Raw genomic sequence first — 15,049 nt, forward strand, 5'->3', positions numbered from 1 at the left:
TAGACCTGCCACTACAACTTTAATTCATTGCACATGTTTCTTTTGGTAATTCCTGTAGGCAATCATGAGATAATAGTTCTGCCACTAGACAGTGATGGAAAAAATAGTTTTCAAGAATGTTTGAAATAAGTTTGAAAATAAAAATCTATTGTTATGGTTTGTCAAAGATGAGTCTATGGGATCCTTTTCATTTTACAAAGAATACTTGAGAGAATTACAACATTTTTGCTTTTTTTTTTTTACTCTCTAGAATGCAGCTCGTATTGTTCGAGCTCTTTTTGAGATTGCCCTTAGGAAACGTTGGCCTGCAATGACATATCGACTACTGAATCTCAGCAAAGTCATTGACAAGCGGCTGTGGGGCTGGGTGAGCCCTTTGAGACAGTTCTCAGTGTTACCACCATCAGTCCTCTCGAAGCTGGAAGAGAAGAATCTCACTATAGACAAGATGAAGGACATGAGAAAAGATGAAATAGGTGAGAAATCAGCAATGCTAATCTGCTTAAACTATTCAATGGGCAAGTTATAAATAAGTCTGAGCCATTCATTAGTGTACCCACTCTGTTCTGGAAGCCATGTAGTCACATTAAATATGGTATTATGGTCTGTCCAACAAAGAAGGTTTTAATTTATACAATGATAGTGGTGAAACACTGGCCCAAGTTGTCCAGAGACGTGGTAGGTGCCCCATTCCTGGAACCATTCAAGGCCAGGCTGGACGGGGCTCTGAGCAATGTGATCCAGTTGAAGATGTTCCTGCTCATTGCAGGAATATGTAATTACGTTGACCTGTGCTTCCCTGTTTGCTCATGTTACATAATACACTACTATAAAAGGCATATGTTTATTTTTGCCAGTTGGCAAAATATGGTCCTTTTTTTCTATTTTTTCTTCAACTTCTATTAACGTGAGAAAAAGAATAAAAGCGGATTATTGTGTCCTGGTATACTATCAGCAAATGGCCTCCTTCTGAAATATTGCATTAATTTTCATTGAACATGGAGAATTCATTGTCACTGGTGTAATTGCAGGAAAACCTTAATGGAATTTTTTAAAGGATTTGACACTTCGATAATGAGAAAATCCACAAGCCTGCCGATAGACATAATGACAATTTCTAATATGTGTGTACAAATTGTTGTGCATAAACTGTTCACCAGCTGGTTGAAGTTGAAAAAAAATGTACTTGTAATGTATTTCTTTTTCCAATCTTAGTGTATTATTTCTTATTTGGGCTTTCTTTGCACCTGTTATTTCCAAGTTGTTGAGAAACAAACTGCTATTTTTTTTTAATCTAATGTTACAATAAAAATGAAATGCGGAGTCACTGCTTTTTAGAAGTTATGACTTCTGACTTGATATTTCTCCCATTTGACAAGAGAGCTACATTCCTAACTTAGGAAGCATTGTTACATGCCTAATTTATGTTGGATAAAATTGAATAAATATGTAAAAGCTTGCAGAATTAGAGGCTATATTTTTATTTAATACAGACTGTGAGAAAATTTTGAAAGCTTACTTTAACTGTGCATTATAATGTATAGTAATTTTAAATTTATTAAAAATATAACATTTGTAGCATTTTGTTTGAAGTGCTAGTATTATCGTGCTTTTCAGAAGCATTATAGCACTTTTTTTTTCAAATTTGTTTATTTGTTTTGTTTTTGTGAAGTCTTTTTAATACTTTCTTCCCATACCTGCCCTTAGGAGAAGCAAAAAATTTGTATTAAAATATAAAACCAGTTTTACTTCCTTCAACGTAGTGGAACCAGTATTGACAAGATGGCAATATATCAATATATCCCTGTAAAATGTTTCATTTTGGTTTATATTAAGTTAGTTTGAAAGTAGATGAGACTTTGTGAAGATAGATCATTGCTGACTGACTATATGAAATGATGTTTCATGTTCATCAGCCTTATAAACATGAAACTGGATCTGTGCATCTCTGAGAAGTGCTGGTACCTGGCACATTTCTTCCTCACTGGCCTCTCTTTCAGGCACCAGGGGTGTGAAAGAAGCACCTGCTTGGCACCCACCTTATTTTTATTTAAATTCAAAACCATGTTGAAATGAGAAAACACACCGCTTCCAGGTGCTGCCTTGTTCTCTGACTCCATAGGACTACTTTCAGTCTTAGCATTAAATGTTTTTGTCACCTTGGAGATAGAATAAAAAAGGCAGGAGTGATGTGGCTCACTCAGTCCCTGGCCTGGGGAGTGACAAGCAGCAGGGGGGTGCCAGTTCTCCCAGTGAGCAAAGAGTGTGTTGTGTGCACAGATCCTGGATCCCAGCACACCGCGGACTGGTCAACACCAAGCTACATGTATTGCAATGTAACTGTGGAGTTTCCAGAAAGCCAAGAAATCACTGTTATCCAAGATAAAGAGTTGTGTTTTTTCAGTCTACAGATGACGATTATTGTGGAATAAGCAAAATTTCTTCTTCTTTTGTTAAACATACCTATTTTCTCGAATAGTCAGCTTTTCTGCAGAAGGTTTTGATATTTCTTAAATGTGATTGATAGTTTCTTATAATGTGACTATTTAAAAAAAGCAGGGGGAGGAGGTAGGAGAGTTTTATATCATTTTACAGAAGTTGGGAGAGGAGCCTTATTTTCCCAAGCAGATAAGCATATAAAACCTCAGTGCTGTGTTCTGTACAAATACAGAAGTTCACTTCACGCATCATGATACAGAAGGTGATTTTTGGCATGAAAAACTGAACTTGTACATGAGTTATCGAGTCATATTTTGAATATTTGGCACCTACTTTTATTTAACATGCATTCTGAAGTTTTACTTCTAATTACAAAAGCTAGTCACTGTGCAAGTATGCTGTCATACTGCATATATCACCAACTTGTACCAATATAGTTGGTTTGGTTTTTTATAATCCACTTGCTGGAGGTGCACTTATTTTACCAACTGCAAATTAAACTGATTAAATATATGTTGCAACTTTTGCATTAGGGGTTTGCTTCTTGAGCGAGATCACCGTTCAGTACTTCAGAATATAGATAAACACCTATCTGAGGCAAAATCTGCCAGTTTGTTAAATAAGAAAAAACGAAGAGGGAAGTCAGGATCAAGATGAAAAATTGAGCAGTTGCAAGCTATTTTGCTCTTGAATTATGTGCAATAGCAAGAAAAAGTTTTATCACCTTTTCACTTTGCATGTAATTTAAATAACAGGATTTCTTCTCCTCTTCTTCTGGGAAAGTGTACATATGAACTAGATATCAGAAAATATCAATAGCCATTTGTAAGGTAGCTTTTAATTTAAGTGAATACCTATGATCATTACAATTAAAATTTATAATGTGTTCCATGTAATTATATAAGCAATTTAGTTGAAAATGGGATAATCGACCTTCTTTTCCTAAATAACCTAGAAGATGCAATATTTTTCAGTAAAAAAAAAAAAAGAAACCACTGCTACATACTTTGTTTTATATATAAAATTAAGAGTAAAAGAACAAATATTTCACCTGTAAAATACAAGTAGAAATTTTTTTGCATTAATGTAATCACTTTATTGCCTTAGTTACCACGACTGTGAAAAAAAAGATTAGAGCTGCTGCGAGATGTTTACTAGTTGCATGGATATTTACGCTATTAACTACCTTTATTCAGTTTAATGAAAGGCATTCTGTCTGCTTTGAATCACTACACAGGAATTGTAGAAGTTCAAATGTGTGCCCTTCATTGACTAAAAGATTAGTATTCATGCTTTAAAAAAGAACTTCACGGCTCAGTAAGAGCCTGGTCAAAAAGTCAGTAAAGGGAACTAGCTTGACATAATGTGTTTTCAGTGTGATTTCTTAATAGTTATTTTAACCCCTTAGTTATAGCCAACAGGAGGAGGAGTTAATACTGATTTTTCTAAGTTCTAAATTGCTAATTCAAGTTAAGTATTACAAAATATTCAGACATGCCAGGTCAAGAGAGTCAGACATTTATGCACCTAAGAGCAAAACAAGGAAGCAATAATACTTCTCCCTGAAAGCCCATTTCAAAGTCGGAGTCGTATTGTTTTTCCTGGAAATGCAAATTTGTTGCACCTAATGTTTTCTTGGCAGGTCATATGCTGCATCATGTGAAGATTGGGTTAAAGGTAAAACAGTGTGTCCATCAAATCCCCTCCATCATAATGGAAGCAACAATCCAGCCAATTACCCGCACGGTGCTCCGAGTTCGGCTGAACATCGCTCCTGACTTCACATGGAACGATCAGGTAAAAAAAAACATAAAGCAGGTGGAGGAAGAACAGGGAGCATTAATTTAGCTTCAGTAAAGGAGGTGATCACAGGGAGTCCATAGCTGTTTGGACAGGAGAATAAATATTTATTTTAGCTAAAAAGCAAATTTGATAATAGGAATGGAATGACCTTGAAGACTTTTGTAGAAAGTGGCACCCAAAGATCATCCTTTTATTTCCATTAGTTGTTACAGAATTGCACCGTTTATAACATGTTGAAGCAAGTGCTTATACTGAATATTGATTTATATGCCCAAAAAAGAGAAGCAAGGAAGAGGGAGACACGGATTGTTCTCTGAATGATGGATGAATGTCAAATGCAGAAAATAAAGCCTTGAAATACAGTTTATGTATGCCAAGTTCTGCTGCTCTTTATGGCTTTAGAAATGTACACTCAAAACATCAGTGTCTTTTTTCCTGTTGGGATTTGTCTAAACAGAAAAACTGAGATATGTTTGGAATTATATTAATCTATATTTTATGGTGCAAATTTATATGAAAGGAGTTGTACTAGTTGCACATTTAGATATACTCATACCCTTTGATTCAGAATCTGTTCATTAAAAATAGATTTAAGATAAATCTAAATCAAATACAAATGTCCACATGGGGGCATTGTGTTGTTGCTGGTACTTCTGAAACTTCGTACAGAAACAAGGCAAAGATACCTCAATGGGCAAGCATATTTTTGTTTTTTACTCTTAGGAGATTTATGCTTAAGATAAATTATTCTGAAAGTTGGATATTATGTATCTATTATTTTATTTAAAAAAATAATTTTAAAATCCCTTAGTTTACAATTTTACTTTAATCACAAGTAAATTAGTTTTATTCCACAAATGTCTAGATCATTTTAGAATTTATTTTCCCTGCCTAAAGGCTTTTCTTTTCTTTTGGAAGTTTCACCAAGTTAGCTTATAAATGGGAGATTAATGATCAAAATATAGAAAATTAGATTTTTCTTGTTACCTGTATTTATTACAGAAATATTTGAATGGATTCGTAACATGAATTATAACATAAATTATTTTTTGCCGCCTTATTTATGGGCAATACTTCAGAAGGCAAATAAGCATTACTTTTTAGGATTGAAACAAGTTTTTATTATTCTGTCTTTCTTCCACTTACCTGTAAGCTATTAAAGGCAAAAAACTCACAGCTGTTCTTCATTTTAATCTGTATTTTAGTACAAAGTCATTTTTCAATTCATTTTTAGATTTTTCTACAAAAGCTAGGTTCTTCTGTATTTTTACAAATTGAAAAGGGGTCCATACAGAATTAGAATTATACTCTCTTGTTTTTATTCTTTACTTCTCAAGTTATATTAATAGCAAAAGTTCAGCAAAAAATCTATTTTCCACTGTGAACCCTTGACACAGTTTTTTTAATGGTCGCTATAGAAACATTGTAATTGCTTTACCAATTCAACTTATGGAGCTTTTTTTGTGTTAATTTGTATATAGGTATTCATCAAAACTTGTAAAACAGTTTTTTCTTTTTAAAAAAATTTTTGTAAGGTAGCTGACGATTTTATTGTTTTGTCAGTAAGTGAAACTTCTATCACAGTAACTAAACAAAAAAGCTGTTAAATTTTTAAGTCTCTAAAAATGAATAACTGTCTTTTAAATTCAACTGTTGACAGTATGAAACTGCTTCTCCATTATCATACAGTATTTTAACAAGCTATTCAGAAGAAGACTATAGAAACTTATCGGTATAGCTGTAATTGGTACAGAAACTATTTGCCAAAAAATTCCATTCAAAGAATGGGGGTAGTCAAATAAAATCAGAATATTAACAATTCATATCCCATACTTAACTGAAATACTGTGCTTGGCTAACATTTCATGGTTTTAAGACTGTTCCTTTACCAGGATACTTACTTCTAAAATGATCTTGTCACAAGTTTTGCACTTGCTTTTCCAAAATAAAGAAGATATATTTTGTTAGCCACAAGATGTAACATTATCTTGATCTTTAATGGCTGCAGCCCTGAAGTTCAGTAAAAGCATGTGAGCCATATCCCAGTGGAAAAGTCTTACTAAACTGCTAGAAGCAAAGGACTATAAACATATCCGGACAGAGCAAGTAAACCCTAACTGCAGCCAGGAGGAGTCCAGCAGAAATACATAATAATGCAACAAGTGTTAATTATCATAGAATCATAGAATAGTTTGGGTTGGAAGGGACCTTCAAAGGTCACCTAGTCCAACCCATTGCAATGAGCAGGGACATCTTCAACTAGATCAGGTTGCTCAGAGCCCCGTCCAGCCTGGCCTTGAATGTCTCCAGGGATGGGGCATCTACCACCTCTCTGGGCAACCGGGGCCTGTGTTTCACTGCCCTCATCATAAAAAATGTCCTCCCCATGTCTAGCCCAAATCTCCCACCCACCTTTAGTTTAAAACCATCACCCCTTGTTCTATTGTGATTATCTGAGTCATATATCAAACATGCAGCTTTAGGGTAATGGTTGCCCAAAATACAGGTATGTATCGGTTCTTAAGAGTTCCCCAGAGTTCTTGAGAATCACTACTGGAGAGCGTGTTGCGTTGCCTGCTCCCACATTGCCATTCTTTCCCCATGCAGCTTTGTCACAGGACTCTCCAAAACTAAGATGCTCTTACAGATGAAGATAAAATTTCTGAGCTTTGAACTTCATCACCTTTCTTAATTCTTGTTTCCTCTCTTAAATTCTCCTAAACCCTGAGGAAGTAATAGTCTCACTGTAAGTTTTCGAAATATCATCTGCAGTCACCTCTGTCCTTTCAGTTTCACTGTTTCAGTTCCCAGTGAAGCTGCTGATGAAATTCAAATGTAATAAAAATGAATGACAATGTCTTTACTATCTACTTATCTATTGTTAAAAAAGAAACAACTGTGTTAAAAAAGAAACAAAAGCACCTTAGTTCTGGTTTTGGTACGTATTTTTGTTTCAAAAGCTAGTACAGGCTGTTTTCCAACACATACACAATAATAAATTAGGCTGAAAATAATATGTGCTGTGTGAATCAATACCAGATTCCTGTAGTGTTAAAATCACCATTAAAAGCAACTCTGCACTCTGTATTTTTTCCTGTTAACTGAAGTTTAGGAAAAATTCCAGCTTTGTTTTCATCTTCATACTGGTTTTGTATCTTACCACAGTCCTCATCAGAAACACTAGACATCTATGTGCATTTCATAGTATGTCTCCCATACTCCTTTACTATGCATTTTTCTTCTTTTCCTAGATATTTAAGTAAAATGCTTGCACATTTGCACAAGTCATTTGTGTAGACAAAGAAACAAAAAATTTTAGCTGTTCATCCCACCTAGCTATGATTTGTGGCTGGCACTGCAAAATAAAGTACACAACAAAGCAAACAAAAATCTAGGATGGAATAAAGTGTTGCCAGATGGCACGGGAATCATCAAGAGACAGCTTTGTTTCTGTTCTCCGCACTTCACCTGTAGCAAGGGCTAGATCTACAGCCTTCTGAATCCACTTATGTGTCTGTCCAGAGGAGAGGGGAAGAGAGAGGGCAGGAGAGAGGGATGTCACAATTCGGTGTCCAGTTTTTCCTGGGAGAATGTTTTTGTCTGAAGAATGAGCAGTGGGTAGCAAAAGACAATCCCCTGTACAGAATGGAAAGACAGAAGTACAAGGAGGAAAAAGGAGAAGGAGCCCTTTTTTAGGAGCTGAGAGGAAACCCTGGGAGTTCAGTCTATTTATAGACAGCTGAGGCACTAGCTTCAGTTGCATTTATATCATGTCCATTTATATTATACGTACCTTAAGCAAAATCTTATTGAAACATAATCTTTAAGCAAACGGATGTAATTAAAAATGTTATATTGCTCTTACCTCTGATTTCTATATTTCTGTATTCCTTTGTAAGCCTACAGCATTTAGAAATATATCCAATATACCCAGCAAATCTAGAGAACCTCTCTACAACTATAACAAAAATATCTTTTCTACTCTTAAAGGTACACGGCACCGTTGGAGAGCCCTGGTGGATTTGGGTAGAAGACCCAACTAATGACCACATTTATCATTCAGAGTACTTCATCATTCAAAAAAAACAGGTAATGTGTTTTATTCAGAATCTCATAGCAAGACAAAAATAGTTTGTGAGATGTAGATTTGTATGGTCAAACAGTATTTTGACTTAATCAGATTTTCAAATCAGTAGCACAACTTTCAGTTTCAGATGTACGTGATAAGCTTGAACTTTCACAAAGATGTTTTCTAATCTCAGATGTCTCTACTTCTCCTCCTCCTTTGGTGGGACAGTTATTTCCAGCTGAAAAAAGAAGAACGATTGGAATGGTTTTGTCAGTTAAAGTAAAAGATGAGGACCCAGCCTTATTTTTGTCTTTTGAAGTCCATGGAAACGAAATCCACTCCCAGTGGTGAAATACTTTTATAAAGATGTGAACATTTTGCACATGGAGTTGCACACATGCTTTATTGCTTTGTGTTGATAATGCTTATGGAAGTGAGGCAAACTATGATTTTTCAAGTTACTGATTTGTCTGTGCAGTAATTATTCTTTACATGTTTCCATTAGGTCATTACTAAAGAACCTCAACTGCTGGTGTTCACAATCCCAATTTTTGAACCTCTTCCTTCTCAATATTATATTCGAGCTGTATCCGATAGATGGTTAGGAGCAGAGGCTGTATGTATCATAAATTTTCAACATTTGATTCTTCCAGAGAGACATCCACCCCACACAGGTAACTTCAAATTCGATCATTTCGTTTTAATTCGTCTTGGTCAAGTTGATTTTCCTTATGATAGTGGAATAATTCTCTTAACTTTGGCTTCATTGTAGAAAAGTACATGGAATTTCACCTTGTGATATATTTGTTTTATTGAGACCATTTCTTCCCTAACTTTAAAGCTCTCTAAAATTTTAAACTCCTGAACAAAAAGCATTTCATCTCAACCCAATACCACCATATTAGTTACTATAAACCATAGGAAGATTGAAACTGTCATATAAAACTAAGCAAATCTCTGTGTTACAGTATGCCTTATCTTAGCATTACATTTCTTCTGGACTGGTTAAAAATAATCTTAGAGTGGATGGTTGTATTATAAATGGCATTCAGCAAAGAAAAAAACAAACAGTTAAAATTGTGAAAATATGAAACATTTTAATATTTTTGCTAAAATAAATTCATCTTAGCAAGCATTGTTAGAGTACCGAACATCACATTTCAACTCAGCACTGCTGATCAAGGCATAGCCTACCCCTCCCCCTCCTTTTTAACACTTGGCACAGAAGCATATGTTTGTGTTTTGCTTCTTTTTTTCTGGATACATAAATTGCTTTATACATTCATTGTGCCTGATGTCATTGTAAAACCTTTCCACTGTAATTACATTTGGCTCATCTAGCAGTCTGTGAAGTGAGTGCCTTCAGAAATACTCAGTTCTCATACGGTGTTGTCCTTTGGCATGCATAAATTCACATGTGTTTGTGAAGTGTTTAGCTATTGTTATACTGTACCTACCCTGTCTGGAAAAGCATGTGTAACCTTTTTATCTAATTGACTGATCACTGACTACTATTCAGAAGAAACAGAAAGATATTTACACATCACCAGTTATGGAGCCTCTAGGATTTATGGTAATTGATTTCAATTCCCATCTGGTTCCCACTCAACAATGAAGTACGTAGAGGCCCTGCTAGGCAAAAAAACCTTCTTTCTCCTCAGCAGAGCCCAAGAAATCACAGTTAGAGTAGGAATGATAGAACAGCCATAAGGTATCAGTGAAAAGCATGTGAAGAATATTAGGCATCACTGCCTCAGTAGATTTTATGACTCCCATATCATACCTTAATGTGAAGCACCCTGAAAAGTCATTGAGACCTCCAGCCACAAAAAAAAAAAAAATAAAAATCCAAACTTCAAAGCAAGCATCTGCATAGCAGAATCACTGCAGTCTCCTTAATTTGGTAGGATTCCAAATCCAATCTGGTTATATATATCATCTTCCAAATTCCACAATCTCTAATTGTTTGGATAGCAGATGCCCTCAAGATATATTGAGAATCATATATTGAAAGGCTGTTTGTTTATTTATTAAGATTATGTCTTTAATTACATGTTTAAAGGATTAGATGCAAAATGTAGTTGTACTCATCTGATTTGTATTACTCCATCAACTTAGAATCTCCAAAGAATCCTTCCTTCTTACATAGATCTTCTCCTTGAACCTGAAATACGCAGACTGTGCTGTCCTCCAACTCCACAGTCTTTTATCACAAGAAGCTGGACGTAGATATAATCTAGTACAGTGAGTTTAGATCTTACTACAACTGGGTAAAAAGGAAATAGCTTTAAAAAAAGGTTAATTTATACAAATGGCTGGTTCACAGCTATCAGAATACTAGCAACAGTACTTGCATAGAAATACTTCAGAGCTATAAAATCAACTTTTCATTATTCCTCATCACAGTTAAAAATTACTCAAATGTGGACTCTGTCATATGAGATATTAAGTAAAACCATTTCCAAGGTAACTTGTTTTTCACTAAAGTATTGGTTAATATTTTTATCTTCATGTTATAATAAACTGTGTTATGGCATCCCTTGTAATGCACTTATGATTATTTTGTTTTTTTCAGAACTTCTAGATCTTCAGCCTTTGCCTATCACAGCTTTGGGACATTGGGAATATGAAGCCCTGTACAAATTCACGCACTTTAATCCTATCCAGACGCAGATATTTCACACACTTTATCACACAGACTGTAATGTTCTCCTTGGAGCTCCTACAGGTTCTGGGAAAACTGTTGCAGCTGAATTAGCCATCTTTAGAGTTTTTAACAAATACCCTACATCAAAGGTTTGTAAAATAGGTTTACTAGGATCACTTTCTGTGGCATGTTTTCAGCAATACAAAAGCCTAGAAAAAGACCATGGCAAACTGAATTTTCTCCAATTTATACCTGCCTGGGTACAAAATGGGACTGTATTATGTTCGTTATGCTTTATATATTTTTTTTAATATACTTTCTATATTAATTAGTGTACAAGGACATTTAAATGTAAGAATATGACATACAGGCTTGCTGGATTTGCCTTTCTGTATGCACCTGCATTTCCTGCTTTAATCTCTATCTAGAAGCAGTAGTACTGTTTTGTAGCTATTATTAATAGTTCCCCTCCATGTGAATACAACTAGCCCAGTCTCTCTCTTTTTAAACAAATACGTTGCAATTAATTACTACAAGCCAATTTTCTGTTCTAATTTGCCGGTGTTATGTTTTTTAAGTTGGCTGAAAGCTGAACAACTCAGCTTTTGGGGTTTGCTTTTCAAAGTGAATAGGTATCTGTATCTTGACTTAGCCATCTTGTCTTAGCCACATTTTAGCTTTAAAGTCTTTAGAAAAGATATTTGTGTCTGTGAGATTTAACCAAAGAGAAACCTTTGAAATTAACAGAAATCATGTACATAAATCCCTTATTCATCTTTGAAATTTCAGTATCTTCATGTAATTTGTTAGTCCAAGTGAGGTAAACAAGACACTCATACATTTTCAGCTTATCTATTAGACTTACAAACAGCTAATTCTCAAAGGAATATATCTTTTAAGTTTTAATATAGCTGGAAACCTGTCTATACATTTTAAAGAATATATGTGAATTCTTCATCTAGCAGTTTCTTCATGTTCAAAAGCTTCAGAATATTTAACCATAAATCTGTAAATAAATGTTGTTTCCACATGTCAGATATTTTCCCCCTGCACAGCAGACTTGTTTGAGGAAAATACTGTGACATTTTGCTTAAAATAATCAGCTTTTTAATTTAATTGGTAATATTTTAATAATTTAATGACATAACTACAAATCAGGTAAGATACTACTTGCTGGAAATCCTGATTATTTCTGTTCAAGAATGTTAGCTCACAGATTTTATAGTCCTGGTAAAAAATGGTATTATTTGTGGAAGTGGGTTTTGTTATTAAGTGGTATGATAAATACTTCCATTTCAAGAAATTATTCTTTCTCTTAATTTATTTGCTTGTTAATGGCTCAGGAAACAAAGCAGTATCTTGAAGTGTTAAGTCTGTTTTAAATATAATCCACTTGTAGGTCATTTAAGGAACTCCGGATTTAATAATTTTCTAGGTAATATGTTTAAATCCCACAATTATTAAATAATTGTTTCCTTATAGGTTCACTTTAATAAAGGTTTCTTATTTAACTTCTGGTTTTGTGACTTTTCTTTTGCAGGCAGTGTATATCGCGCCCTTAAAAGCACTTGTTCGTGAAAGAATTGAGGACTGGAAAGTTAGGATTGAAGAAAAACTTGGTAAAAAGTATGTTTCTCCTTACCTAGTCAGAGAAATGAGAAGCAAAAGAACAGCCCATCAAGTATGAATAAAATCTACAGAATACTTCTGAGTATTTCAAAATAGGCTTTGATTGTATACTATCCTTCAAATTTCTAGTACTTAAAAAATAAAAAGTACTACCATTAGTCATTGTAGTGATGGCAAAATCAAAACTAGAATAGGGATACACTTTGATACCCAGCGATTTTCACTCTCATTGCTTGCCAATATAGCAAATATGAAGCTCAGATTTCTCTCTGTAGTATCCTTGGAAATTGAAATTGCAATCCAAAATAAGCTTTCTTTAGAAACCTCAGCTATAAGGAACTCATAGTTGTGTGAACAGTGTAGTAATATTCATATGTTGTTCTTCATATATAAATCAGATATAATTTTATTCCTTGGTAACATTAGTATCTCGCTGATCTTTCCTTTTCTATATGTAGCTTTTTTTTTTGTAAGTTAAAGCTCAAAGCACACAACAGGTTTCAATAGGTGCTACTCTGCATACATTAAATTACCAGTGAGATTCCTGCTATTACTGTAGCAGTGATATATTAGTTGGCTTTTTTTTTTTTTGCTATTTTAATGGCCTGTGAGGGGAATTTATTGCCTCATAATTTTAAAATATTTTCAGGTAATATTTCCTTTTTGAAATTTACTCTATTACTTGTGACCAAAATTTTGAACAGAAGATACCCATTACTTTGAAGAATTTTTCTTAGATGTTCAACTGGATGTGGAATGTGTTATAGAAAAGTCAAAAATCCATTATGTTCACTCTAAAATGATGGATCGTCTCAAATGCTGTTTGTAGAACTTGAAAGGATAATAGGCAATCAACTGGAAAACTCTGGTAATCTTCCCAAAAGAATGACCTCTGGATAATTTCTGCTCCAGTCTTAATGGAACTTCACCAACAGATGCAGATAGACTGCGGTCTAACCTCCCTATTCAAACCAGAGATCTATGCAGAACAGCAGGCAGCAACTTGGTAGCTTTCTAGACAGCTTTCATCCTGGCTTTGACAGGATGTTATAATTCACATTATGTCATACTAATATTCTTATACCATCTTCATTTTGAAAAATTAACCATAGATGATTTGAGACTCATAGTCACCCTCTTTATATGATTTTGCTAAGGAAGGGTATTTGGTGTTTATGTGGTATTTGCTAGGAAAACCAAGAGACAAGTTTATTTACTTAATTTTTTTTTTAATCCTGTTAAAAGCATTTGACCAGAAAGAAAAAGGCTTTGTTTAATTTTGTTTCTTCCCTCTGTTGAGAGTTAACGTTTAGGAGTTAATACTTGAACATTAAGATGCTCTAAAGCTTTGTAAAACCAAGCCACTGTCTTTCTTGATTACAGGGTGGTAGAGTTGACAGGAGATGTGACTCCTGATATGAGAGCTATTGCACAAGCTGACCTGATTGTTACTACCCCAGAGAAGTGGGATGGTGTCAGTAGGAGCTGGCAGAACAGAAGCTACGTTCAGAAAGTTTCCATTCTGATCATAGATGAGATCCATCTGCTAGGTGAGCATGTTTTGTTATTTTTAATTAGAATCGTTGCTAAATGTGAAGAAGTGTGCTGGTACTTATGACACGAATATACTTGTTGACGTCTGAAACTCTTCTTTTTCTCTGTTTTTCAATTGACTTTTTGTTTACTAGGGGATGAGAGAGGCCCAGTATTGGAAGTCATTGTGTCTCGAACAAACTTCATCTCATCTCACACAGAGAAGCCTGTAAGAGTAGTTGGTTTATCCACTGCTTTGGCAAATGCCAGAGACCTTGCTGACTGGCTAAATATTAATCAGGTACAAAAAATGTTTCAGAGGATGGTTGTGCATTTTTGCTGCATAAAAACAAACTAGCAATTTGTAAGATAATTCAAGGTTAATCTTGGAAAAAATGTTTACTTGTAGATGGGTCTGTTCAACTTCCGACCATCAGTACGCCCTGTGCCACTGGAGGTGCACATTCAGGGCTTCCCTGGCCAGCATTACTGTCCTCGCATGGCTAGCATGAACAAACCTGCATTTCAGGGTAAGCAAGGAGCTCCTAAACCTTTTCCTGCTTTCAGTAAAAGAAAAAAAAAATAAAAGAGAGGGAAAAAAAAATACTTCGGGCACTTTACACAGTTCATTTGCAGCACATTTACAACATGTGTTACTATATGTACTCTTGGCATGTATAGGGGGAATCTGCTCTGCTAATGGCCCAGAGCTATTTGTCTGAAACATAAAGTGTGCTGCAAATGCAACATATAACAGAGGAATGTAATGCATTTAGAACAGAAGAACAAAATTATTGCTAATGAAGGGGAAATAAAATGTGTTTTCTCTTAGTGTTTGACACCATAAAGAAACATTTGTGTAAAAATATTTGAAATTTAGAAGGTAATAAAACCATTCATATTATTAATCTGCTGAGGTATTTTCATAT

General features: G+C 34.7%; 1 protein-coding gene across 2 annotated transcripts in view; it reads left to right on the top strand.

Moving 5' to 3' along the window:
* ASCC3 (activating signal cointegrator 1 complex subunit 3) overlaps nt 1–15,049 on the top strand; it is a 268,045-nt gene that overhangs the window by 182,409 nt on the left and 70,587 nt on the right. For both annotated transcript variants that reach the window (XM_082047293.1, XM_082047294.1), the window contains 9 exons: nt 251–476; nt 4,082–4,236; nt 8,233–8,331; nt 8,817–8,985; nt 10,887–11,107; nt 12,499–12,584; nt 13,971–14,137; nt 14,276–14,421; nt 14,530–14,650. In XM_082047293.1, the coding sequence (XP_081903419.1) occupies nt 251–476; nt 4,082–4,236; nt 8,233–8,331; nt 8,817–8,985; nt 10,887–11,107; nt 12,499–12,584; nt 13,971–14,137; nt 14,276–14,421; nt 14,530–14,650 (1,390 nt within the window). The remainder of the gene's footprint in view (nt 1–250; nt 477–4,081; nt 4,237–8,232; nt 8,332–8,816; nt 8,986–10,886; nt 11,108–12,498; nt 12,585–13,970; nt 14,138–14,275; nt 14,422–14,529; nt 14,651–15,049) is intronic.

The sequence above is a fragment of the Streptopelia decaocto genome (assembly GCF_964273445.1).
Source record: "Streptopelia decaocto genome assembly, chromosome: 3".
NCBI classification, from domain to species: Eukaryota; Metazoa; Chordata; class Aves; order Columbiformes; family Columbidae; genus Streptopelia; species Streptopelia decaocto.